The following is a 27,351-nucleotide window of genomic DNA, read 5'->3' on the forward strand; positions in this document are numbered from 1 at the left end:
CTCACGGAGCGCTCCGCCGCCCCCGCCCAGGCGGGGACAAGTCACCCCAGGGTGACAACGCAGCGCCCAGCCACGGCTTCTCCACACTGACAGGGCGGGAAGGGGGAGACGGGGGGGGACGGGGACGGACGACGTCCGCCGGCGGCGCTCGGGGTGGTGGGGAGGTGGTGGGGAGGTGGTGGGGGTGCCTCGGTGGCGCCCCCGGCGGAGGGGCGGCGGGGGCGGCGGGGCGCCGCCGGGGCGGCGCAGCAACAGTTAACGGCGGGGCGCAGCGAATGGGCCGCGCTGTTTCCAAGGGCGACGGCTCGGAGTGTCCCGGATCGTACCATTGCGCAAGCGGCGCGGGGAGGGGGGGGGACGGGAGGAGGGCGGAGGGAGTGCGAGCGGCGCCGCCGCCGCCAGGCCCGGCCCAGCGCCGCCTCCTCCCTCCCTCCCTCCTCCCCCCCCCCGCCTCGCCTCGCCGCGCCTCCTCCCCCTCCCGCCCGGCCGGAGCGCGGCGCCGGGGCCCAGCAGCGAGCGGCGCGCGGCGGAGCGGAGCAGGCGGCCGGCGGCGGCCGGGCCCGGAGCGGCGGAGTCGGTACCGGCGGCGGGGCGGGCCGGGCCGGGCCGGGCCGGCGCGAACCCCTGCCCTCGCTGCCTTCTCGCCGCCGCGGGATGCGGGCGGCCCGGGGCCGTGGGCTGTGAGCGGCGGCAGCGCGGAGACAAAGGGAGGCGGCGGGGCTCGGCGGCCGGCACCAGGGACGGAGCGCGGGGGCCGCCGCCGCCGCCGGGGCGCACCCGCCCGCCCGCCGGGAGGCGGCACGATGCGGCACGGGGCGGCGCGGCCGCAGCAGCGCGGCGGCAGCAGCGGCGCGGCCCGCCCGGCGCGGCGGTAGAGGCGGCGGCCGCAGGGCGCGGGGCCGGGCCGGGCCGGCGGTCGCGCAGCAGCGTCTCCCGCGGGCCGGGCCGCGCCGCCCGGGCCGGCGATGTGAGGGCGGCGGCGGCGGCGAGGAGGAGCGCGGCGCGGCGCGGCACGGCGCGGAGCGGAAGGCGGGCGGGCCCCGAGCGGAAGCGGGCCGGGCTCGGCGGCGAGGAGGAGCGCGGCGCCGGCGGGGGCGGCCGGGCGCGGGCGTGCGATGGAAACGCACATCTCGTGCCTGTTCCCCGAGCTGCTGGCCATGATCTTCGGGTACCTGGAGGTGCGGGACAAGGGCCGGGCGGCGCAGGTGTGCACGGCCTGGCGGGACGCCGCCTACCACCGCTCGGTCTGGCGGGGCGTGGAGGCCAAGCTGCACCTGCGCCGCGCCAACCCCTCGCTCTTCCCCAGCCTGGCGGCGCGGGGCATCCGGCGGGTGCAGATCCTGTCGCTGCGGCGCAGCCTGAGCTACGTGATCCAGGGCATGGCGGACATCGAGAGCCTCAACCTCAGCGGCTGCTACAACCTCACCGACAACGGGCTGGGCCACGCCTTCGTGGCGGAGATCAGCTCCCTGCGCTCGCTCAACCTGAGCCTCTGCAAGCAGATCACGGACAGCAGCCTGGGCCGCATCGCCCAGTACCTCAAGGGCCTGGAGGTGCTCGAGCTGGGGGGCTGCAGCAACATCACCAACACCGGCCTCCTCCTCATCGCCTGGGGCCTGCAGCGCCTCAAGAGCCTCAACCTGCGCTCCTGCCGGCACCTCTCCGACGTGGGCATCGGGCACCTGGCGGGCATGACGCGCAGCGCGGCCGAGGGCTGCCTGGGCCTGGAGCAGCTCACGCTGCAGGACTGCCAGAAGCTCAGCGACCTCTCGCTCAAGCACCTGGCCCGCGGGCTGGGCCGCCTCCGCCAGCTCAACCTCAGCTTCTGCGGGGGCATCTCGGACGCGGGGCTGCTGCACCTGTCGCACATGAGCAGCCTGCGCAGCCTCAACCTGCGCTCCTGCGACAACATCAGTGACACGGGCATCATGCATCTGGCCATGGGCAGCCTGCGGCTGTCCGGCCTCGACGTCTCCTTCTGCGACAAGGTGGGGGACCAGAGCCTAGCCTATATCGCACAGGGCCTGGACGGGCTGCGCTCCCTCTCCCTCTGCTCCTGCCACATTAGCGACGAGGGCATCAACCGCATGGTGCGACAGATGCACGGGCTCCGCACCCTCAACATCGGCCAGTGCGTCCGCATCACTGACAAGGGCCTGGAGCTCATCGCCGAACACCTCAGCCAGCTCACGGGCATCGATCTCTACGGCTGCACCCGCATTACCAAGCGGGGCTTGGAGCGCATCACCCAGCTGCCCTGCCTCAAGGTGCTCAACCTGGGACTTTGGGAAATGACTGAGAGCGAGAAGGTCAGGTGAGAGGAGGGGGGCGCCCCGAGACCTCCATCTGCTCTGGAGGGACTCACTCACTGACTGACTGACTGCTGCAATGGAGGAGAGAAAGAGAGAGAGGGGCACGCACAGAGCCATGCTACCCACGCACCCTGGCACCGGAGGGAGGAGCGTAGAGAAAGAGAGTATATCCTCGACCCTTCTGTGCTGCCTACCTACCCTTGCTCTGGAGGAGGAGGAGGAGGAGGAGGAAGGGGGGCAGGAGGAGAGAGAGAAAGCACCTATCCTTTTTCCAGGTCATGCCTCCAGCTCCATGCTGGGGAGACAGAGCTCCCCCTTCCCCCACAGCATCCTTCCCTGCGGAAGAGGTAGAAGCCCACACTCTTATGCACTGGGGCTACAGACACCCCTCTTTATCCCCACTCCCTCATTCCATCCCCTCATGCACTAAGGATGGATAAAGAAAGACCCTTGTTCTGCCATGAATTCAGAATAGATTATTTTTGGTTTATATAAAGGAGAGTGGGAATGGAGATGGGAACAAACAATAACAACAGCAGAAAAGGCTTCCTAGCTACACTTATGTACCCGGCCACCCAGTTATCCTGCGCTGGGCACAGATACAGCTTTTGGTAAAATAACCATTCCACCTCTGCGCTTGCCCCTCCCCTGTCAACTAGGAATTGTGACAGAAATATTGCTCCCTAGGTACATTGATTTTTTTTCTTTTTTTTTTTTTTTTTTAAATCTGTTTTCAATCTCCAGTTCCATGTTATTCTTTGCTGTGGGCGGATACAACCTCCCACTATTCCAGTTCTCCACTGCACTGAGACTGGGGATAGCTACAGCCTCTCCTGTCAGTATGTTTCCATGTCATCCTGCACTATGGTTAATGGAAAAGCCTAGGCACTCCATTCTCTCTCCCCATCTCTCTACTGGAGATGAAGATACCATTTCCTCCTCCTCACGTCTCTGTGGGGACTGGACACGGACCCCAGTCTCTTAGGCCTTCCCGTGCCGTGGGGGACACTGAGAGTTACCGAGACTCGTCTTCCCTTTCATCATTCTCTCTTTTTCTCCCCTCCTTCTTCTTGGCAACAGGGACAGACATATCCAGCTACATATCCATTCCTCTTTGGGTCGAGGGTGAGCGGGTAGAAGGGGTGGCTAGCTCCCCTCTACCCAGGGGACTTGAGGAAGAATCTCCAGCTTCATTTCTGCTTCATTTGAGATACTGTGACCTGTTTTTATTTTGAAATGCATAAAAAAAATTACTGCTACAAAAACAGCCTCTTACTCTCCCATCTATCCCTTGCTTATGTCCTGTAACTGATCCCAGTTTTCCTCACTCATTTTCCTCTTTACAGTATTCATTTTCTTACATGGTTTTATTTTAAAAGACATTTGAAGTTGCTGTTCTTGTGGATTTTTAAGTACATTTTTTTTCTGCTGAATATATTCTATATATATAAATATATATATGATGTCTGGCTACCTCGTTTTAATTTGTTACTCCCCTCCCCCCCCCTCCCCCCAAGCCCTGGAATTCTTACAGGAAAGAGATTTTGAGACTGAAACATTTTTGTGCCTAGACTGGAATAATGCCCCTTGGGTTTGTTCTTCTTTTTCTCCCCCTCCTCTCCCCCCTTTCTTTTTTTAAATTTTTGTTTTTAAGCTTACCCTACTGTGTCCCACCTTCACATTCTGGTTGTGCCTCTCCCTCCCTCTTCACTGGGGACTGGGGACCCAAACTGTGCTTCTGCATTTTTACTCTTCTAGCACAAACATGTAACGTGAGAATCCATGCTGAGGATTAGGCTACTGTTAACAGAAATGTGTAAAATGCAAGTTCGTTTAAAAAAAATTTATATATATAGATATATGCAAATGCTTTCCCCTCCCCTCCCAAATCACCTACAAAAGGTCACTATGCCAGGCTTCCTGTTTGTAGGTGGAGAGGAGCAGAGCTGGCCTGCAGGCCCCGAGGCTGCAATGTGAAGGGGAGGAGACTGAAGTTCATCTGTCTTATCTCTGTTCTGTCAATAAAATGGAGCTGGGTCTTTTTTTTTTTTTTAATTATTATTTTAAAGAGGAAGAGGTGGTGTTTTTTGGTTTTTTTGTTTTTTTTTTTAAAGAAAAATATCTTGGCTTTTTTTTTGCTCATCTGTTCAAAATCTCAAATCCTCCACAGTAACAGGCCAGACCATGGAGTTAACGCAAACCCAGAGACCCCTATGGATTAATTGTACTGTTTGTGAATTTGTATAAAAAAAATAACAAAGATCCTCTTAAAACATTTTATATTCTTACAGTAAAAGGTTAAACATATTTATATAATAAAAGAGGAAATATGAAGTATGTTTTTGAAAAAAAAAAAAAAAAGCCGTATCTGTGTTGTCTGTGCTTTTTAAAGACATCTATCTGTCTATCTGTTGGGTTTGGTAAGTACACCGTGTGGCTCATGCCGGGGGTTTGGGGCTGCTTGCTCTTGTTCCAGTGAGTGACAGAGGAGGAGAAGGAAGGAAGAGAGCCTAGTGCCTCCTGTGCAGGATGTTGAGTAACATCATCATGAAGAGTTTGTAAGGAAGGGGTTTGGTAGGACCAGCCTTGTCTGCGAGGGCGCTCACAGCATCTGTGGGGAGAAACCGAGTTCAGTTGCCCATCGGTGTGAGGTGTCAGCTCAGTTTGAGGTCGGACAAACCGAAAGTGCTGAAGCTCGCTAGCAAGTGAATAGAGTATTCAGTGGTAGAGGAAGACATTTGGGAGGGGGGACAGAAGGGCTGTGTTTCTTAATTTTTTAAAGCTCCAGGTAGATGGCAGAGGTTTTTTTGTGATTTAAATTGAGACCCTCCCTGGGTGGAAGATCCATCAAATAAAAACATTTCCCAGCAGTGACAACCACCAAAACCCATGCCCTCACCGGCACACAAGGACTTGGGAAATCCAAAATGTCTTGGTTGGTTTCCACTGCCCAGATGAAGATTAAAGAGGAAGTAAAGTGGGAACGTGTTTTTTAAAAAAAAAAAAAAAAAAAAGTTTGAATAATCTAAGGTGTCCTTTGTCCTATACCATGATCTTTCTCCTTAATGTATGACTTTTAACCCAATGGGGTCCCTTTTTAGCCTTCCACAATGTCATTTTTTTATTGTTGTTGGAGATGGAGCTTAAGCGGTGTTTACAGGGCAGTGACAAAGCCTGTCTCCCCCCGGCCCAGCGGCGGGGCTCGCTCGCCCCGCTGCCCCCTTCCTGCCTCGAAGGAGGGGGAATGCGAAATGGTGGAAGAAGCCGGAGCCATTGTTCAGGAAAGTTAAAAGAGGAGCTGTCCTTGCTTGCTTGCTCAGTCATGCATACTCAATCTGGCCGGGCCCGGGTCCCTATGGAAAGGAGGAGGGCGATTCTTCCCCTCTTTTTAACATTCCTCTCCAGGCCTGGCTGTATTTAAGCTGCTTTCCTCCGCGCGGAGGAGGAGGAGGGAGGGGGATGGTCTGAAGTTCCTGTACATTTGCATTTTAAGCACTTCCAGCGCTGAGCAGGCCACTTTGTTCCCCCCGCAATACCCCGCTCCAGCAGCCCTCGCTGGCGTGCTGCTCCAGGTGGGTCAGATGCCCTACCAAAGGAGGTCCCCTCCGCATCCGGGGCCGGCCTGCCCCAGGTGCTTAGCCTCTGCCTCCACAGGTATTTTTGGTTGAGGCTGGACTGGGCGTACTTCTTTGTTGCCAGCTCTAACCACCTCACCCCTTTTATGTCAGTGCCGCATTTCAAAGGAGAAAATAGTGCCCAACTCTGGCCCTCTTAAAAAGAAACACTATCATCTCCTCCGCATCCTAAGGACCTAGACTACCTCAAGGTTTGGACTTCAGGGTGTGTGTGGTTTTTTCCCCCTTCTTTCCAAGACTTCCAAGCTTTCTGCTGGGAGTCCATCACAAAAGCTGCATTGTTCGCTTTAGGGAAGGCCACCACAATTGGATCTAATTGAGCCTGACACTATATCCATCTTCCTCTACTTGGAGGGAGGTGTGGGCTCTGTCTTTCCTGTGTTAAGAAAAAAGTTTACAGTAACTTCTTGACCGAAAAAGAGGATGTATGTATGAATGTTATAAACAACGGGAATTCCAGATCAGGTTCCCATTACCGCTGAGAATGTAAATGTTCCTGGGGTAGGCAGCAGTTCCAGCCAGGGATGGGGAATGATACATCTCTCATAAGGTAGGTTTGTTTCTGCTGGATTTGAGTGAAAATGGCATCTCCTTATTAAGCCCCATGTTCACACGGATAACGGTGGGACATCTATGTCTAAATATAACGTGTGTGCTCATAAGCTCTGTAATCAGAACTAGGACAGGATTTTTTTTGCTAAAAAAACCCCCAAACTTCCTCTCCCCACTTAAAAAAACAAGCCAAAAGCATTGCCCACTTGGCCTGGCATGCTCTTTAAGGGGAACCCAAGCCAAAGGAAGCTGCCGAAACCAAAGCCTCCCTGAAGCCTAGCATTTAGACACCCTGGGCTGTTCCCGTAGATGGAGCAAGTGCTCCTCATGCCTTCCTCTCATGCCCCAGCGTGACAGCACCTCCTCAGGCACAGACGCAGGCCTCCCTGTCCAGCGAGGCCAGGGCTGGGGGAATGCATGTGTTTACTAGTAAAAAGAAGGGTTTCTTAAAATAAATAATCCATTGCCAACAACCATAGACCAATTACCACATGACTCCTCAGGGTAACAAGGAAACTTAATTTTCACTCTCTAGCCGCTCTCAAATTTTTGAACATGACTCAGTTGGCAACGGGGGTAGAAAACCATAAAAAAACCCACCACTATTTGGAAGCGAGCTGGAAGTCTCCCATCTGTGTCAGCGAGCCCGCGGTGCCCCAGTGGTGGCTTTGGTGCCAGCCTTCACCGCTGTGCCCAGCAAAAACGCTCCCAGCCCACCCAGCCACGCCGGTTGGGGCAGCAGGGTCCCTTGCCTACAGCCACGCAAGCTGGGGCACGGAGGATGCAGGATGAACCAGGGACCCACTTTATGGACCGGTGGCTCTGGGGAGCAGAAGGGCCATGCTCAAGAGGAGGCGGCAGAAAATGGAGCAGAGCAGGAGCGACGCAAAGGGGGGATGAAGGGACCGGGCAGGAGAGAAGGCGGCCGGGGACTGAGGGGCAGTGGCGGGGGACGCCGGCTCTCAAGCTGCAACGAAGTCCTGCGTGTGCGTGGGGGTCCCTGGTCTGCTGCAGCAGCTGCTCCCCTGGCCAGAGCCAGCGGCTGGCTCCTCTCCCTGGGAGATGGGGAGGAAAAGGAGGCTCCACCTGGGTCCTACTGCCCTTGGACCAGCATACGGGAGGTCCGTGCATGACAGATTTATACGTTTTATACCTTCCCACCCCACGCTGCGGGTTCGACTGAATCAGTTTGTCGTGGTGATTCTGGGGTCCTTTGTTTCCCGGATAATAAATAACGGGGTCACGGGGCAGCTGTCACGCAAACTGCCTGGGGCCTGTGCTAGGACGAGAGGTGATCTCCATGCTAGATAGTATAGAGCTTACTACTGAACCTCCCCTTTGGTGGTCAGGGAAGAGTTAAAACGAGAGCTGGGTGGCCAAGACACCCAAAGTTTTTGGAACCAAAGCTAGAAGTTAGCACAGGCTGCCATTAACAGCTCAAGGGTAGGTGTCCCTCGGATCTGGCAGCCTCGCTACCTACATACGCAGGATGCTTCTAGCAAAGTGGAACCTTATTTTTTTTCCTCTCTCTCCCTCCTCTACCTTAAATCCCACTCTTTTAGCCAGCAGCTCTTTAATAGTGCCTTCTGTGGAGGAAAAAGATAATCGATAAACTCAGCTGGGTGGTGTGGGCTAGATGTGAGGACCCCTCAGGACATCAGCGAGGCCCCATGCCAGAGCTGCTGGCTGGGCTGCATGACGCTCCCCGCCATGGCCAGCCAGCGAGCCCATCCCGCTCAATTCCCCAGCCCCAAGCTGCACGAAAGAAAGAGCTGGAGCGGGTTCGTCGGGCTCCTGTGCCAGAACTTAGACTCCAGCCACATTTGGCAGGGACGCTAGTGCTTCTCCCCCTTCTTTAATTAAATCTACCAAATACATTAGCTCAATGGCAGCCCAACCTGAAATACCACCGTGGAGATTTTGAAAGATCCAAATCCGATCTGTCCTTATGACAGAAAGATGAGCGGAAACGGGATTTTCCTAAAAGATTTCCTAAAATCTGGGGCGTGTTTTGGAAAGAGTGTCAAAAGTTTAATACCAGGGCCTGGACACATGCCCTGAGCAAGTATTTCCACATGAGAGGGTTACTGAGACATAAACCAAACTCCTCTTCTGCTACAGAAACGAACTTGGATCTAGAAATGGGCAAGTCCTCCTAGTTATTTTCTTTCCTTTAAGCCTTGTGTCTCTGGGCGCAGGTTAGTGATTTGAAGAGGAAGCAATTTCCCCTCCTAGCTTTAAAAAAAAAACCCAAAAGATTATATCTGAGGTTCATCCTCTTCCTCCCTCTCCTTCCCCTCTTTCTCCCCCAAAACGTCCCAGCTTTACAACCCCTGGGCAACTTAACCCTGCTCGGCAGGTCGGCACCAAAGGTGTACAGACAGCACCACACAGGCACGCCGATTGCGGCTCTGCGGCCAGCAGCCTCTCTCCTTGTTTGGTGAGCTAACACGCCAAGCACCCAGCAGCAAGAAAACCCTGCCATCATCTCCTTTTGTGACAGCCACAGTTGCACGGCCGGCACCCCAGCTTCAGCGCGAACCACACGGCAGGCATCCTTCAGCCCTGTGAACTCCTCCTGCCGCATGTTGGGGAGAAGTCCCGTAAGGCTGCTCATGCCACAGGCAAGCCAGTTTCCTCTATTCCTCCAGCCTCGTCGAGCCACCCGGGATGCAATGCCTGCCTCTTGGCTCCGGCAAATCTCCGTCCGCTTGGCCAAAGCGCCCTACGCGCCACCCATCCCTATGCGGGTTGGCCAGAGGCGACGGGGGACGACGGGATCCCTCGGGCCACCCGTCTGCCAAACGCCCGGTAAAAACCCAGACGTAGACAACACGGTAAGTACCGAGAAGCGAATGCTGCCTATGATACTGGCGGGGCTTCTGCGTTGGCTGGGTGAAGCATCCTCACCCTCATCCCCATCCCCGACGTCCCCATCCCCATCCCCTATCCGGAGCCGCACAGCCACCGGCAGTCCCCAGATTTCACTCCCCAATCTCGCAGCACCTCCGGGGATCCGCCGGCTCCCCGCCCTCCCCGTCGCCGTCGCTCCCGGGCCGGGCTCCGCCTGCAGGTGCCGCGCCGTTCCGCCAGGCGGCAGCATTGCCCGTCGAGTGCCGCCGCCCGCCCGGTCCCGGCTCAACCCGACGACCCCCGCCCCGGGGAGCCGGGGCTCCGCTGGGGCCCGTACGGGCCCCAGCGGAGCCCCGGCTCCCCGGGGCGGGGGGTGTGTGTGTGTGTGTTTTGATTCATCCCAGGCCAAGGCACCCCACCGCACACATTAATTACTTCAAACTCCACACGTTAATTAATGAAAATTAATTAATCCTCACGGTGCTGCTGTCCCCGTGCGATGTCCCCAGCGGGGTAACGCGTGTCGCTTGGGGGGGGGAGGTCGCCAAGTGAGGAGGGTGAGAAATCGGATGGGTGAGAGGGCCCGTTCGGCAACCCTGGACCACGGCTGCATGGGCACGAACCGGTGCGGGATGGCCAGGGTCGAAGCTACAAAGGGATGGTGAACTCCGTTCCTGCTCATCATCATCACCGTCAGTACTTGATGGTGGTGAAGGGTCCTGAGGGTTTGCACCATAAACCAAAACGGGAAGCCACAGCTAGCGTAGCTGGACGGGTGGTGGTCAACGCACCCCATCGCTGTGCGAGACCCGCACACCTCAGCCCGAACTGGCTGCCTTCTGGAAAACATCCATCCTAGACTTAGTACTTCTACCTGAAGTCTGCATCTCTTGACATCTATAGCTTGACACTAAGAAAATGATTTTGTTTATTTAATCTTTTTTAAAAGCATGCAAGCGTGAGAATGGTAATGGAGCAGGATCGAACTTAAATTAATCCTTGGATTATTTTAGTTCAGTTTTGTTGTGCAGGGCTTTGCTATGTTGTTGGCACGGTTACTCTGTGGGATACCTTAATCACTACAGAGGTATCTGGAGCTGTATGTGCATGTCCTTTTTAGCACCTAAACTTGAATATTTTTTTTTTAATCCGCTTCTCACACTGCTGCTACAGATACAGCGATGGCATCTTCTTCAGAAGCAGCTATACCTGATAGTTTACTAGAATTAATAATTAGCTTCTGCATGGCTCATTACAGGCACAGACGTCAGAAAGGGAAGTATCATCGCTAATGGGGAAAGAGAGGTGAAAGCAACTTGACTAAGGTTACGTCCCAATCCGTGAGTGGCCAAACAGCGCCTGGCATCCACCTCTCCCATCTCCAGTCCTGCTGGCTTCTGCCACTTGGAGCAGCAAAAACTGAAATGAGTTTTCCAGCCTAAGGTAGCCCTGGAGAGGGAGGGTCAGGACAGAGAAAAACTAAGTGCAGAGGACATCTTCCTACTCTTCCCACACCATGGTTCTGCCACCCAGAGCCCCAGAAGCGCTGGTGTACAACTGTGGGCTGTGGCAGAGCTCCCAGCAGCAGGAACCACTCCAAAAAGCCATCCCTATCTGTTCAGACTCTTCAGCCGTCGCAGCTTTTATTTCAGGCAACAGCGAGTCTCACCAAACAAATGCAGAGCTGACAAAAAGCACCGCTTTGACAGCCCTGAAGGCCCATGTCCCGTCACAACAACAGGTACGGCTCGGATTGCAGCTCTCCCAGCTGCTCCATCTCCGTCTTCACCAGGACTGTCCCTGCAGCAGCTCGGGGACCACCCATGCGGATCAAAGGCGTGGGCAGTACACGGTCCTTAAGGCTGCAAATGCTATTGCCCCTCATGGTTTTCCTTCCCGAGAGGCACCTGTCCATTAGCAAAAACTTGCCCAGACCACACCAAAGACTGACCAAGCGACAGCGACTTTTGGTTTCCAGACCCAGACCACACGGCGTGAGGACTTGCGCCTGGGCTGCCCGCTCCCTTCCCCTCACCTCCACCAGTTTCAGATGCAGTGTGCCGGGGACATCGTGGGGGGGACACGACACGACAACACACACATCGCGGGGGGGGGACACCACATCGCAGGGGGGACGGACATCGTCTCCCGCACACACCTGCCGGGGAGTCAGCGAGACAGGGGGAGGCTGCATGTGAGTGGCTGGGTGTAACTTCCACCCTGTCCCTAGTGCCAAAAACAAGCATGTTAAAGCTAATCTACCCCTGTCCCAGCTCAACTGCTTTTCTGTAACTAAGCCCCTTATAATGGTTTTACTAAAATCCCCTTTTGATGGAAAAAATCCCAGCTGGAAGTTTCGGGCAGCAGCACAATGTGCAAGTCTGCGTGTCCCTTTCCCTGGCTTCACAAAAGCCTCTAATCGAGTGGAAAATTTGCTGGAGGCCAGAGGTTTAGGCCTGCAATTATTTTTTAAGGGATTATCAGGAGAGAATGGGGGTACTTTCGACCCTCCCTCTCTTTGTGTTTTGCTCTGTGCTGCTTTCAGACAGACTGAGCCAGAAACCTAAACCACCGCAGCTGGATCCAGCGAAATTGGGGCTTGGCTGGGCGGCACGCCTCCTCACTGTCCTACGGGACGGACCCCAGCGTCCAGGTTAGAGGAGTCCCACTCCAGCACCATGCAACAAACAGAAATGCTTCTCTACAGAAGCAACACTAGAAGTTTTTTTTAAAGAAAAACTTGAGAGAAAGCAACCAATTCCAGTTCTCTGAGCCTCACCGAACTGAAAAACCAAGGAGCAGGCAGGGATGTGTGCACCAGACAGGCTAGGCTTTGGCTCTGCAAAGCCATTATGCAGGAGGTCTTGCACAAGTTACTTGCAGCAAGCTCCAAAAAAGACTTGGCACCAAAGACGTGTGTGCTGCAACACCCAGCTTTTAAGGGCCTTGCTCCAAGGGTGGATCCCGGGGTTAGGGTCCTCGGTGCTTTTGCAGCCTCCAAGAAGAGTCAGATACCACCAAGGCTCCGAAACAACTTCTTGCCAGGCATGGAGCCACTTACTGTCAGCATGCTTAGCATGGGCTGGCCAGAGAAGAAATGCCACTGGCTCTCCTGCCTGAGGAGCTCCGTACCTTGCTCAGAGCTACTGTGAACTGCCTACGCTTACACGTGACCCAAAATTAGGTGCTTCTCCTCTGCTGTCAAATTGCCACACTCCTGCTTGCATACAAGCAAGCAAGCCAGCCATAGCCGGAGGAAGCAGCGGCGTGCCCTGCTTTTAAACAGTAGCCTAAGGAAGCGGGAGACCTGCTTTAATTCCTCCCTCCCTTCATGGCACTTCAAACCTACCCCTCCTGGAGAAGGCACTAACCATCAGCCCTCAGGCGAGGGCCAGGAGAAAGGGCCACTCTTCATTATTCCCATATATGCTGCGCTACGGTGTGGATGATTATTCCAGACTCGGTGCAAGAAACAGAGTACATGAAGGAAGCAATGGCTGTAGACCACGAGTATTTACTCTCGGGGCCAGTCTCTCCTTCTGAAACCTCTTGGCATGTTGCATAAAGCAGCTGTTGGATAAAACAGAGAAGCAGGTTTTGATCCCTGAGCCTTCCAACCATTCGGCTGCTGTATAAGACGTTTCAAAAGAAAGTGGCAGCTGCCACTGGCTTTGCGATCTTACCCTGTCCGTGTCTGCTAGGTGTGCTCTGAAAGCACCTGGGGAGGCTGAGGGGCCAGGGTGCTTTCTTTCTGAATCATGATCAGAGTCAAGCAGTTTGGGGCAGGCACGTAAGTACAACACTCGGCACCCAAGAGGTGTTAAAATAAAAATAATTTTAAAAACCAGGCAAACAAACACAGAGAAAAAGGCAAATGAGGCATCTGTGGAATTTACATGCCTCCAGGAGCTAGGTGGTGCCTAAGCTGGGGATTTTGATTTTGCAATTTTGAATACTGCCAAAATATCATTTGTTTTGTTTTTTTTTCCTTGGATCAGGTCTTTTCCCCTTCTCTACCTCATTCTCTCCATCCACATGGACACTGTTTTTGAGAGTGTTAAGACAGTAAGATAAAAAGACGAATGGCCTAGCCTGCTCAAAATTGCTCATTAAGGCTGATGTGCTTTAAGATACTCTGTACATGTCTAACTTCTGGAAGACGGATGAATCTGCTCTCCAAGATAGCTTGAGAGCTTCAGTGTCCAAAGATAAGGGATGCAGAATTGCCAGTAACTAGTAGAGTAGGATGTGACCTGTGTGATTCACTAGCGGCACTAGAAATGTAAGGTCAGGTGAAGAGTCAGCTCCAGCTCCATCTTCTCACCCTAATAAATTGAGTGCCGGGCATAGCGCCACAGAAGAGCCATCCTGTACTACTTCCAAGGAAGTGGATCTTTCCCCCAGCCTGCTCTTCCTGAGCGCTGTCGGCGAGCCTTGCTCTTGGAGTCCCGAGTCTTTCTGTTTATACACAGCCTGCTGTCCACAGATAACCTTGAAAAGCCCTACTTACAGTATCACTGAAACACTGGGGACTTCCAGAGATCACCGTCCAAATTCCGCACAGAGGCAGGATCAAGTATACTTGGATCATTCGTGACAAGGGTTTATCTTACCCATTCCTAAAACTCTCCCTAGAGGCATAGCCTGCAGCCCTCTTACCCAACCACTTCCAGTTTACTTCTCATAATTTTTCTCCCTAACCACCTTAAATATTCTATTTTTTCCTCCAGATTAAGCTATGCTTTTAATGCTCTCCACAACTGGCAACAGAAAAGAGTTGAGGACTTTTCTGTTTAGGGCAACCTCTTACAGCCTGGTCCACAACTCCTTTCCCTTAGTCCTCATGCTCAGCTCCCTGTAAATGCACCTCGGATGCACCATGCTTCAACTCCATGTCTGTGCAGGGTTTGCCTTGTGAAGAGCCCAATTATCATGCTGCGTTACACAGACGGATTTCTAGATGTATGATAAACACGTCTGGAAACTATTATGATCGTCCCAAATGCTTGTGGCTTGTGAGACTTGAATCCGGAATTCCGACAACGTAAAGTGATTTGCTCACTGAGATGTCATAAAGATTTTATATTTTACAACATTATTATAATATACACCAAAAAGATATTATAAAGATACAACTTGCCACTTGTAAATTGTTAAAGCTTCCTAAGACATGTAGGTAACTTGGTATTTGCCCTCTGTCCCAGCACTCCCACTACTTTCTTTTATAGATACCTGCCAGCCCCGCTTCTTTATCCTCCTTCTGGGTACTCTCTCATACCCCTTCATCTAACAGCCGCGTTCCCCACAGGAGTCAACAGGGACTGTATTTCTGTCCCCCACCCAGGGGCCACTGATGGAGACACGAGGGATGTGCTCAGTTCAGTAAGACTGAAGACAACCAGCGTTTCACATGCAGCAGCACAAAGTAGAAGGATCTTATTTTTCTAACGTAGCTTTCCGATGCAAGTGAAAAGAGGTGACTGACAGGCCATGACAACTGGAACCACTCCTGTTCGAGTTGGACACTGCAACAAAACTGACCTAGCATGAGCATTACAGACCTTTGAACTTCATGGGCTCTTGTCAATTCCGTCACCAGTATAGGATGTCCCACAATCATAAACAGAGTGAAAAAAATCCCTGTCCAGCTCTCAGCAGAGTAGTTGTGCTGATCGTCACTGTACTCAAAGAAGGCATGGTGCACAGGCAGGTACTTGTTTCCTGCTTGCACTATCACTACTATTTTCGAGACACAATTTCAAGCTCATCACTAAACAGAACAGAAGTGCCGAGCTGCAATACAATACAGAAATAACGTTGCTCATCCAGGAAATGACAACTCCATGTCTTACACAGTGTATTGCCCTCGTGTGTAGCTATGCAATGCAATGGGCATCAGCGGCAGCGGAGTGAGGCAAGTGAAGAGGCTTATGGCTTGAATTTTTAAAAATCTAGGCACTCAGATGTCCCAGAGCGCCACGGGAGCTTCTGGTGACTTGTACCTCTCAGGAAAAACAACGGAGTGGATTCTGTTCTGGGCTCACTGCACGACTGCGGGCAAGACCTGCCACCCCTCTGCATCTCAGCTGCTTCATGCTTAAACTGAGTAGTATGTACCTATGAGAATAGAAAAGCTTATTTTTGGAAGTTCAAAAAAAAATACTCCAGACCTCTGCATGGAAGTCATCAGAGAAGTCTCAACCATAATCACCAATATTCCTGTGCCCAGGGCACAGTACAGGAAATTTGTCAGAGCCTCCCAACAATGCTCGAGGAGGTCCCAGCGCATGTTCATTTCTGCCCCCTCCATACCATTTCCCTGAAGAATGGGCCTTGTAGACAGAAGGGTTTCAAAACACAGCTTGAGTGCAGTAACTGCAGACATATTGTGTCAGACAGGGGCTTGGTGTTGAAAGAACTGTCTATATATTCAGCTGCATATTGTTACAAACATTTAAAGAAGCTGCTGTATCCAAAAAGGAAGGACAAGTTCTTATTATTATGAAAGCTGGGGGCTTTCCAGGGTTGCTGGTGTGCCAGCAAACGATCCAGAGCCAGGATAGATAATCACGGTAGAAACGATAGGAAAATCTACAAGCACCTCAGGACTACCTACGCAACATCTGCACGTCTCATAAACCAGGTGTTGCTCCCTGGAGCACATAATTTGGGCATGCATTCAGCGTGCCACTCCTACCACCTCCTGGCTCCCACCAGAACAATGTCACGCACTGCCTACAGCTACGTGCAAAGCGTGTAGTGCCAACCCCTGTTCAGAGAAATCTGTCATTTACCCAAGACTATGTTGTGTCAGTACAAAACTAGCCCACAGCTGGGAATTGGCAGGAACATATTTGAGGTATCACACTCACTGAGGAGGAACAGAAAAACTGCTTTGCCCACAACTGCCCAAAAGCAACTGCAGCAGTTTAAGTCAAAGACTTAAAGGGAGGCACACAGAGAAGTCAGGGGTCAGGCTCCAACAGAGACACAGATTCACACTCCAGAAAACAGGCTACAAAGCACTAAACGCAAAGAGGAGTTTATCCCAGCAGCAAGCTTCATGCTGCGCACAGACGTGCTTTCTTTACAGAGGCAAATGCATCTCAGTACACCCAGCATCTAGTGCGGCTCTGGTCACTTAGTCCATTGATCCTACCACGCTTCGAGGATAGGAGCATCTCTCCTTCGTGCACTAGCTGTTCTCAAGAGCTAAGGCTGAAGTCCTGGCAACAGTTCCCTCCTCTCTTTAAAAACAAAGAAAAAAACCAGAACAACAAAGAAAAAAACCAAAAAAACCCAATCCCTAGTCAGGAGCCTGCTACACCACAGAATGAAAAAGTGCTTACTTTTCTTCAGGAAGAGATTGTATTTCTTATATCAGGTTGAAGGTGGTCGTGGAATGGGGTTCAGCACCTGGATGCAGTTCTGGAGGATTTTTATTTTAATAAATATGCATAACTCCAGAGGGAAAACCTCTGTCAATACAAATCCTATGGAAAATATTGCTCCTGTAGACAGAAGAGAGACCAGTTCTGTTTGTGTATTCAGGCACTGTATATATGAAGATATTTTAGAGGCCTCTATACTTAGCCATTGTGGTTTCGATCTTTCCCAGGCCAGAGGTAGCTGTGTAAGCATATAGTCAGCATTGGCTAAACAAGTACTTTTAAAACCATACTGTTATTACCAAGTTAGTTAAAGAAGGCTTTTTTCTTCTTTTTTTTTGGGGGGGGGGGGAAGGGGGAAGATCTGTAATTCAAGACAAAATCATTAAAAAAAAACCCAACAAAAAACCACCACCCTTCTAGCCCTTAGAGTGAGATGTGTTTTTTTCAGTATCTCTTTACATTTAACTGCAGCCAGACCACTTCAGGTCATGATTTCATCTGATCTCAGCAGGATGGCATCGCTGGGTCTCACCGATACTCCCAGGGAAAGCAGGGTCCCTCAGGAAGCGATGCGGGTGACTCAGGCAGCGGAGCTCCTTCCTCTGAGTCAACACTGACCCAGTGTTTCAGCATCATGCTGGAGGGCGCTGACCTGCTCGGCGCGTTGTCTTTCAGAGGAAGTAAATGGGTGCCTGACCGCGCTTGTGGTTATTAAAGACAACATGTCGCTTTACACAAACATTGGCATTTGGCTACGTGACCGCTCCCTATGTGCGTAATTACATTTCTGCCTTCCTCCACTTTCTGTCCTGAATTGTTTCAATAGCTGCTGTGTTTCATCCAGCCCTAAATGCCCTTCGATGCTTGGAGGGACAGTTCCAGCAGAGCCCAAAACTAAGAACGTGGAATTTTATTGCTGACCCCACCTTTGGTTGGCCGCATTACCTAAGCGTGTCTCTTCTGCCTTCCCCTCTCTCTTGCTTTCCCCATGTGCAAAAGGGGGATCATGAGAAGAATCTCTTCTGTAAAATGCATTGAGAGCTACCAGAGGAAAACCCCATGTAAGAGAGCACTATAAAGATGAATTATGCGAGACGGCGCTATTAATTAGGCATGCTGATTAAACATTCTGGGATTTTTTTCAGTAGAAAAGGCGTTAGGGAAAATAGGAGAGATTTGTAAAGACAGCAGTGAAGTCTTCTGCATTTGTTATAATCATGACCTATGATCTTTCTTTAATCCAAGAGTGCCTTGGATTACAGACCAGACAGGTATTTCCCCCTTTGATGCAGAGGAGTTCAGTGATGCCTACTCTACAGTAAGTGCTCTAAAGGTGCTGAGCATTAGCAGGATTTTTTTTTCCACAGGCAACTCAGCTGCCTATAATTATCTGAAGAAAAATTCCTCCTCTTCTTCCCTAATCCCAGTGCTCTGATCACATGCTACATTTGCTCTGGGGACTCCATTTCAGAGCCATGTGACATTTACAACACACAGTCCTAAAAACACATGAAAAATACATCTGGTTCTGGGATTTGGCACAAACTCAGCCCAGGTTCACCGAAAGGTTTGTGACCCTTCTGAGCACAGCTGGGACCAAGGTACAGTTTTGCATTGTACCTTGTGGCTTGGACAAGAAAAAAATCTGATCAAACGTGGAAGCTTTGACCAAGATGCACTTGGAGAGTTTGAGTTCAGTTTAGGCATAAACTCGGTTCAAAGCTCAGAGGCTGGAAACTGCCTTGAATGGAAAGCGGCTGGAGCATCTGCACTCACCTGCATGGCAAAAAGGATTAGCTCGACACGGGTGACAGGGACTCAACAGCAGACCTGACCACTACCAACACCGAGACAGCCATGAGAATGCTAGCATTGTACTTCAAATAGGGATTCACTTCTGAAGCAAACCCCCCATCAATCCCACTACCCATGTGGCGGTTTGCAACTTGGAGCAGCCTTAGAGCTTGCAAACTGGATTCCCTCTGGATGAAACTGCACAGGAGACCGTGCTTGAGGAGGACACCTCACACACCTCCTCCACATCCATGGGACCAGACAAGAACTAGTCCAAAATAACACCCCCCCCACCCCACAGTGCTATTGTGCGGGTGCCAGGTCTTCAGCACCAACTGTTCACCCTCCAGACCCGCTCCTCCTGGCCCACTCTGACTGCTAACACAGCCATGGCCACCAAAAACTGGGGCTCGGCCGCCAGAGAACTGGAGTGCAGAGGTACCAGTGGTACCTGATTACTGGGCATATCTGTTTATGAGCACCCTCTGCTGGATATTACAATTTTTTCTTCCCTCCAGGCCAGCGAGGCTAGCAGGCTACCTCCACTAAATCAGCAAAACGCTGGGGTGTAGAAACAGGGAGCCTGTTCTGGGTATCCCCGGGATGCCCCAGCGTACAACGTGCCCAGTGCACTGGGGGGGACTACTCTGCACTGGTATATCCACAGCAGGATAAATCAGTGTTCACTGAAAACAATCAGAGCCCAAAGACATACTCATAACAAGGAAAAGTCAAACTCAACAAAAGCCTTCCCCACATGACTAAGCTGCTTACAACTCACTTCAGTCTGAACAAAACATATTGCTGAAAAAAGATGCCAACGTAACACCTAAAACGCATTGTTCCCCAAGAGGATGGGAGCTGTACAGGCTTTGATGTTGTAACGTTTCCTACTGCAGCTCAGACCTGCAGAGGTCATCTATCCACCGCAACATTGGGATGGATGACTAGCAAAGAGGTAAGTGAGACAAGTGGGTTGGTGGTTTGACAAGGTGGATAATTTTCATCTTGAATCCATCGTCCGGGAGGACGACAACAACATCCTCATACGCCGCATCTCAGCCTTCAGGCGATTAGAAAGTTGTGGTCACCTCTGATCCCAGCCAGGTTTATAGTAATCATTCAATGGAGAGATGTTGGGGAACGCAAGGCTCAGGCAACAACTCTAAGCTAGCGTCCACTGTCAGATGTTTCAAAGGAAGGTATTAGAGGTTTACAGGGCCAGGAAGAGCATTTAACCAGCTGCAGCTGGAAGACCGTCCAGGAGCAGGAGACCTGATACCTTCTAAAACAGCTAGAATAAAATTCATAAACTGTGCGTAAGATTTTTATCCATATAAATGTCTAATCCTTTCTGCATTCTACCATGTTCTTGGTCTCAATTATTTATGTGCTGTAAGAAAAAAATAAGTTTCACCTATGTCAGATGTTTTATTTCAGTTTCATTGAAAACCTTGTATTACGTAAAAGTATACACAGGCATGCCTGGTTTACTTCTCTGTACTTCTAAGTTTATATACTTCTGTCATGTTGCTTTTTATTACTCTTCACTCTAACTAAGGATGCGTAATCTTTTCAGTCTCTCCACACCTCTAAGCATTTTCATCACCTTTTTCTGCTAAATATTTGTAGCAGAGTGATCGGAAATGAACGTATGATATTTTAAGACTGGAGTCCCAGAGAATCACTCATCTTTCCACCACAGAGATCCAGCACATCCCCATTGCCAGCAGCCTCCTCCTCACCCAAAGCGAGGGGAGCAACGGAGGAAGCAGGGCTTATTACATCGGACCCTTTCACACTGCAAAATTCGTGACTACTGGAGGAGTTACGTGCTTCTGTACCATGCCAGCCAGTGTCGGCTGTGGTAACGCAAACGAAAAGGCATTAACCCTGCTCCCTGCTAGGAAACAAAGTCTCCCACTCATTCCTTAGAAAAGTTAAAGGTACTCATTTCTGAGGGACTTGTGGGGTGGGTAGATATGCTCACTGCAGTTCTCCAAAGATAGCTCAGAAATAACCTGGGAGGATCCCAGATGAAGGCTGGGTGTCTTCTTACATCTGTCTGGTTTGGGAGATGGAGTGTAAACAGTGGCACATTAGCTTAGATTAATTACAGACTGCCGGTATTTTGCTTTCATGTAGCGAGCTCCGGGAACATAACACCGCTGATAATTAAATAGCGCCTTCCATCAAAAGGCTCCAAACCACCCAGCAAACCAGCCGAGCTGTTAAGGTAGGGCTGCTGGAGCGGCACACAGCAGCGGCTTAACAGGACATAGGAACACAGCACGCTTGTTTAGGAAATGAAAAATTTCTACTGAAACTACAGAAGGAATTATCACGTGTTTTACATTACGTACTGCTCAGTAAAGCCTGGACAGGATTAGTATCAGTGCCAGCAGACCTTCACTGGTCAGACACAAAGTTTTATATCCCACGAGGCAGATCGTTTCTCCCATGACACGACACCCTATTTTTTTTCTTTTTGCCTGGAAGATTGGCTCAGTAATGACTGAGGAATAATAATAAAAAAAGTTATGTCCTACTTTGTTTTCTGCAGCTATGCAGTTTCTTTGCAGCTTTCCTACACAGGATATGAGCAACGCATGGGTTTTATTTGGGAGATGACAGCCCTCAGGTAAGCAAGGGTGAGAAAATACAGAACAGGGGAGAGATGCCAACAGAGAAAAGCTGACAGCAGTGGGGCTAATCTGTGTTACCACAGCCCCTCTTTCCCCACACACCACTGCCCGTTGGTTACGTGAGATGTTGTGCCGGGGTCACCAGCGTAGCACGCCAGTGCAGTGTCAATACTGGGAGGTGGATGATCAAACCTGCACCCTCCTTCTCATGCGCCATATCCCAGCTGGGTTACCACATGCTCTCTCCCTGTTCATTTCCTTTTCTGTCCCTGCTCTTTCCAGTCCCGAGGCTGCTTTTTCCTTCTTGGCCCCCCCCTCCTCATCCCCTTGCAGTCAATGCCCACCAACGGCAGGGAAGCTCACGGTTACTCCAGCTGGCATGGCTGAATGAATTGCTGCTCTAAGGCCGGGCTGCTCCCCAAAACTGCAGCCCTGAACCCGTCAGCTGTTCTCTCAAAGGCACCAAAATGAGAGGCCCATGCAGAAGCCGAAGGGAGAGCGGGGGCTGCCAGGATCTAGCCGCTACTTTATGTTCACGCTTGCAGCAGGGAGCAGAACTAGTGGAGAGGTGCACGTTTTTCCTGCCTACCACATCCTCTGGTGCTATCTCGCATCCCTCTGCAGAGGGGACTGGGAACCTGCAGTTCGGGAACTCAGTATCTCAAGATCAGCTGCCCTTTGCAGGCAGTTTCTTGCCCTGGAGTCCCAGGATATAGGGACTGAGGACATTAACGTCCTGAAACACAGACCAAATCCCTTCAGCACTCCCAGAGTCACTCTCAGGAACTCCAGCTTGAGCATCGGCAGCGTAACTGATGGACAAAACCACGTGCCGTCCTCACGAGCACAGTGTTACCACTCGGCGGTTTCACACGACCTGCCCTCTGTGCAGGCACAGCAACTGATTCAGCCAATTTCAGCTTCCGCAGCTGGATTCAAGGCAAGGCCGCAGATGCTCAGACTGCAGGGCTGTCTCAGACACTCAGGCTGCAACCTGCCCCCTGATACTAGATGGCTGAAGTGCCCAGCTGGGAGGCGATCCATAGTGATAACGGGTGTAGGGAGTAGGGCTTAAGGAAGGGAGTAAACTTCACACAGGAGCAACACTTATTTTTGAATGGTTAATTGCATGTTATTATGGTTTAGTTAATCTGAGGTGGACTAGAGAGAGGCACACGCTTCCATCCAGCACCTCCTCACCTAACAGAAATATCTTTCTGGCATATTATGCAGACAGTCTTTACTTTTCATATAATGGTTGAATAAAAGCCGTGAGTATTAAGTCTATGCCACAGCATGTGGTACAGCAGCTGGAGCACATGGCTGTGAGACAGCTATTTGTGAATTCTGCCTACCCCTGCCAGAAAAAAAAACCCTTCCCCAAGCACTGCCATCCCATCACTGAAACAAGGTAATCCCAGCTACAGAAGCTGTACCAACTCCTCAGGGCAGAGGCGGGGGTACTGATGGAGGGGAAGAGGGAGGGAACAGATCACTTTGCAGATGTAAAGCACCAAGGAACAAAGTACAGGAAAGCCAAGGAGATACAAAGCTACCAAACTTCTACAACAATATCTGCTAGGATTGTTCACTTACCTACCACCTTCCTAGGAACCACTAAACAGTCAAAAAAGCAGGACCAGACACAGAGCCCACGAGGGAAGTTAAAGAAAAGTAATTCCCATCTGCTCTCTCAACACTCCTGTGTTACAGACAGGATAAACTACACCTGGGCAGGTTCAAATGGCAATGGTAATCGTCTGCACTCTCTGCTGCTCACAGCCATCAGTGCCCAGGTGAAGTCCATGAAGTAAAGGAGGCACTCCGGCTTACCAGAAGTCACAGAGCCTGGGTTAACCCCAGAAATCCCAGTGCCCAGCCCTCATCTTCACAACTGAATCCTCCAAGAGAAAGCTGGAAGATTTTATTGTCATTAGCATGAAGCACACATCCTGGAGCTCTAGGATCCCTTGATGTAGACCAGGACCCCAGCGTGCCAGGAGCTCTATGCCAGCAAAGCTGTACAGCTTTGGTCTGCAATGTGTGGCTTGTGCCGCAGTAGTATTCAGAGGCCCCAATGTGCTAGCCACTATAAAGCACAAGACAGAAATTACTTTGCATCATCATTATTCCCCTAGATAAATATAAAACCTCATACTGAAGAGTTTTCTCATCTCCTTTTTCAGTAAGACAGCCATATAGCGACACTGGCATTCCTCTCACTTATAGTGGCATAAGGAAGAAGAGAGAAAAATGTATTCAGCAGCCAGAGATGTGACTGCAGTACATCAGATGTGCAGGCAGGCGATCCTGGCGAGCTCATGGAGAAAGAGCAAGGGTTTCCACCCACCCGTTTGCCCGGGTAAGTCCCCGAGAGTCCCCAGCAGGTTTGTGTCACCAGTGCGGCTACACTTGCCCTGCTACTGTTACTTGCGTGTGGCAAAGACTAAAGCGAGCTCTAGGTGTGCCTCCTTGCGCTGCGTCCGCCCCTTGGCATTTCCACACTGTGGGAATACCTTCCCTTCCCTTGAAATCACTTCCATTGAGCTAGCAGAAACAGCAGAGGAAGACAAGCCGAAAAGCAGGACTAAAAATTGCAAAATCTAAGTCCTTTTTAGTCACCAAGTTGCATCTGTTCCTCACACATTTCTTGGAGGTATACATTTCTGTCCCAACATAAGCAAAAGCTCAAGGACTCCAGTTGTCAGTGTGCTGCCAGCGCTGGAGTTCTTTCTGATATATTTAGAGCACGCAGCATCACACCAACTCCTCTACTCATTAAGCCGTGTTATTTGAGCTACGATTTTTTTTTGCTTTTTTTAAGGTGACCTATCTGAAGAAGCTCTTGGATCGTAAATCTGGTTGCTGAACAAGAAAAATATGATTGCCCCAACGTTATTCTGTTGCTGCAATTAGCATGGCTTTTTATTTAGAGAATAGGGTTTATGTCTGTCTTGCAAGGACAAGCTCCTGATAGACACTAAAATTCTGGGTGAGATGACTGACCAATGCATCTGACCCAAGGCTGAAAATAAAAGCTGGCTTCCCACCTTAGTTTCCAAGTAAACTCCACCAAATGACGCAGCACTCCATACTGCATTTCATAGGCAGTGCAGATATATTTAGCCCGGTACGCCCCTCCCAAAGCACAGCGTGGGGCACAACCGGCTGAGTAGAACCCAGGGAGGAATACAGGAAAATGAACCAGGCAAACCATCCTCTCCTATTCAGTAGCATGGCTTTTGTTTACTTGCTTTGTTTAAAACAAAACAAACAAAAACAAAACAAGGAAACTTCACAAGAGGAGTTTTATTTTCAGGTCAGGGAGCAAACCCAAGAGCTGTAATTAGGTCCCGGAAATTAGCAGTTTAATTTATTTGTGTTGTCAGATGTTCTTTGTATTTCCATCTGAGCACCAGACGGGAATGCAGGGAACGAGAATGGCATCTACCCTTCCTCCTCAGGCTTGTTGTGGGAGAAAATGGTGTAAGCGCCACAGGAGCATCACAGACATATGAACATGCTGGGACTCCCCTTTCATGGATGTGAAACTAGGGGACAATAAAACACTTTAACAGTGATATTTGGGTGCCTGAAGAAGCACACTGGTTGCTTTTGGGATCTAGAAAAGTGCCTGAGGGACATGAATTTCAGTGGTGTATAGCCAGCTAACTTGCAAATGACTTGGTGCATTTCAGCAGACACCTCCCCGGAGAGATGCCTCCGGGGGTCACCCCAGGGCTGTGGGAGGGTCAGAAAGAGAGCTTAGCTCTAGGAAGCCCAGGTTTTGCCCTGAGGGCCCTGGGAAGTGATCTCCTTCTCAGCCTCCATCAAATCAGATAGCAAATAAAACAAATCATGGTGATCAGAACAATAAAAGGCAGTGGCTGCTCAGAAGCATCTGCCAACCTGTTGGGTTTTGGCACCAGCAGGTTGTATGTGGTGATGATGCTCTTCCACCCAGAAAGCTACAGGGAGGGCTCTCTGCCTTCTCCAGAAGGGCTCCCAGCTGCAGCGCAGGAACACAGGACATCTTCCTGGCTTTCATGCTGGACAATCTCCTGGTCTCAACTAAAAAACTTACACACCAAAGTCTTAGTTGTAAAGGACTTTCTTTTCTTCTCAAATCAGGAAAATAAACCATTATATACTAGAAATGAAACAAGAAATCAGGGCAAAACCTAATGATGAGGTTGCGTGAACAGGAGTATCCAATCAAGACCCCTAGCCTGCAGCTTTCCCTAACACGGCTGGTTTTAGTTCAAGCCTTTGGGAACCTTTCACTCCATGGGATGAACTTTCAGTTCAGAGCTGGACTAAGCAGTGTGATTCATTAGGGAGACCTCACTGCAAAACACAAAGCAATTTCTCTTACTATTTTCCTCATCCCCAAACAGGAGGTAGGGTAGGGCCAGGGAAAGTTCGTGGCCATGAAAAGACTTTAATGTCAAAAGCACAAAGACTTTTGATTTCTCAGAGTTGCACTGCTTCATCCTCTCCTGTGACAATTTAGGAGGTTGAGTGGAGTAGCTGTCTCCTAGATTTCCCAATCTTTTGCTCCCTTCCCCTAAAGAGTGTTCTCTCGAGGCCTCCTTTCCATGGCCTTCCCTCAGCCAAGAAAGGCCGAGCACAGCTTTTTGCTCCCAGCACGTGTTATCGCTGCCCCAGGCCAGCCGGCTAAGAGAGGAGACTATTATATAAAGAGGTGCAGAAAGGAACTGGGATATGATCATAATCACTGACCCTTGGGCACCCTAAAGCACAGCACCCCGATGTGCTGAGACCTGAATAACCCTCCTCCTGCGGGACAGTTGGGCACTGCCGCTGTGCGTGACCACTCCAAGAGCTAACCACGTTTAGAAATCCCTGCACGTCGGTGTCCTGTTTCACAGTCCTGCAACCGCAGAGACGAATAATAGTTTATAACATACAGCTTGAGGAAACCTCTTTTTCTTATCAGATTTTTAAAAAAGCAATATACGATTTTTCTCTAATTTGAGATAAAGAATTGTTTACAAAAACTCCTGCAAGTAATTCCTGTCCCGTAGGTTGCTTGTGTACGTACTGCTGACAATATCTGCTACCTGAACACACAAGAATGACAGGCATAGCTTCTTATCCCTGACTGGGTGAGCGCAATTCCTGGAACCAAATTTATGATGCAAATATTTGAAGTTAAGATGTCAAAATTTAGATCCCTTCAATAGCGTTTGCTTTAGCATGCTAACACTGTATCAGTGAGCGTTTCCATTACGAACATAATTTGTTAAAATACTCACAAAGAGTGTGGAAGGCTCTTCAAACACAATCAAACACCACTCTTCCTCTGAATATTGGCCAATACTAGCCGAAAAATTTAAAATATTCACCTAGCTCATCATTATTCCAGTGATGTAATGTTTGTAACAGTCCCGCCAATGCCGTACACAAGGGAGGTTTCTGTGAGAACCAGTCTTTCCTCCTTCAAGAATATGTCTCTTGCTCATTTAGATTAATTGATTTCACACACAGTTGTTTATGTGTGTGGCCTCCCTTGGTTTTCTGAGCTCTCTCTGCTCCAAACAAAACAGCTTAGGGATGTAGATGGAGCCAATTGCATTTTGGAAGAGGGAAGATAACACCTCAAAGCCAAACAGAAAAGGACATTTCTTGCTTCAGAGACTTTTCTCTAGATTATGCTTTGAGGCAGCTTGACAAAAGTATGCTTCTGGGGAACACCATAAAACTGCTTCAGAGACACACTGCACAGAGCCCGGCAGGAAAAAGTTCTCCACAATGGCGGGAAGGGGAAAAAGTAGCTTCTGAGCAGAAAGATATATGGGAGTCTGTGAGATTGCAAACAATAGACGACCAAGAAGCTGTCTCAAATTTTAAAACATCCCGATTTCATATAAGACCTCGTAGCTAGACTGAAAGAGCACCAGAGTCCTCATCTGTGCATGGAATATGTATCAGGCAGCTGCGCAGTGCACTATTAAATGCTGGTTCGAAAGCAAAATTTATCTTGGGAAAGAAACCTGGATATTAATTTGAAAGCAGAACACAGAGCAAGAAAGATTAACTGCCCTCGGCCTCTCCAGACCAGCCATGTGGACATGCCACGGATTCAATCTGCAGTGAATTACAAGTCATCACACACAAAGTATTGAAGTAGCCGGCCAGCAAAACC

General features: G+C 50.5%; 2 protein-coding genes across 2 annotated transcripts in view; one reads left to right on the top strand and one right to left on the bottom strand.

The window, feature by feature from the left end:
• WNT5B (Wnt family member 5B) overlaps nt 1-27,351 on the bottom strand; it is a 75,378-nt gene that overhangs the window by 36,395 nt on the left and 11,632 nt on the right. The window lies entirely within an intron of this gene.
• On the top strand, nt 1,101-3,785 carry FBXL14 (F-box and leucine rich repeat protein 14). Its single transcript, XM_050900231.1, has one exon. The coding sequence runs from the start codon at nt 1,116-1,118 to the stop codon at nt 2,316-2,318; it is 1,203 nt and encodes a 400-aa protein (XP_050756188.1). The 5' UTR covers nt 1,101-1,115; the 3' UTR covers nt 2,319-3,785.

Source organism: Gymnogyps californianus, chromosome 1 (assembly GCF_018139145.2).
Source record: "Gymnogyps californianus isolate 813 chromosome 1, ASM1813914v2, whole genome shotgun sequence".
Classification (NCBI taxonomy): domain Eukaryota; kingdom Metazoa; phylum Chordata; class Aves; order Accipitriformes; family Cathartidae; genus Gymnogyps; species Gymnogyps californianus.

Excerpts from the sequence above, each read along its gene's own strand:
- FBXL14 (XM_050900231.1), top strand. The coding sequence starts at position 1,116 with ATGGAAACGCACATCTCGTGCCTGTTCCCCGAGCTGCTGGCCATGATC.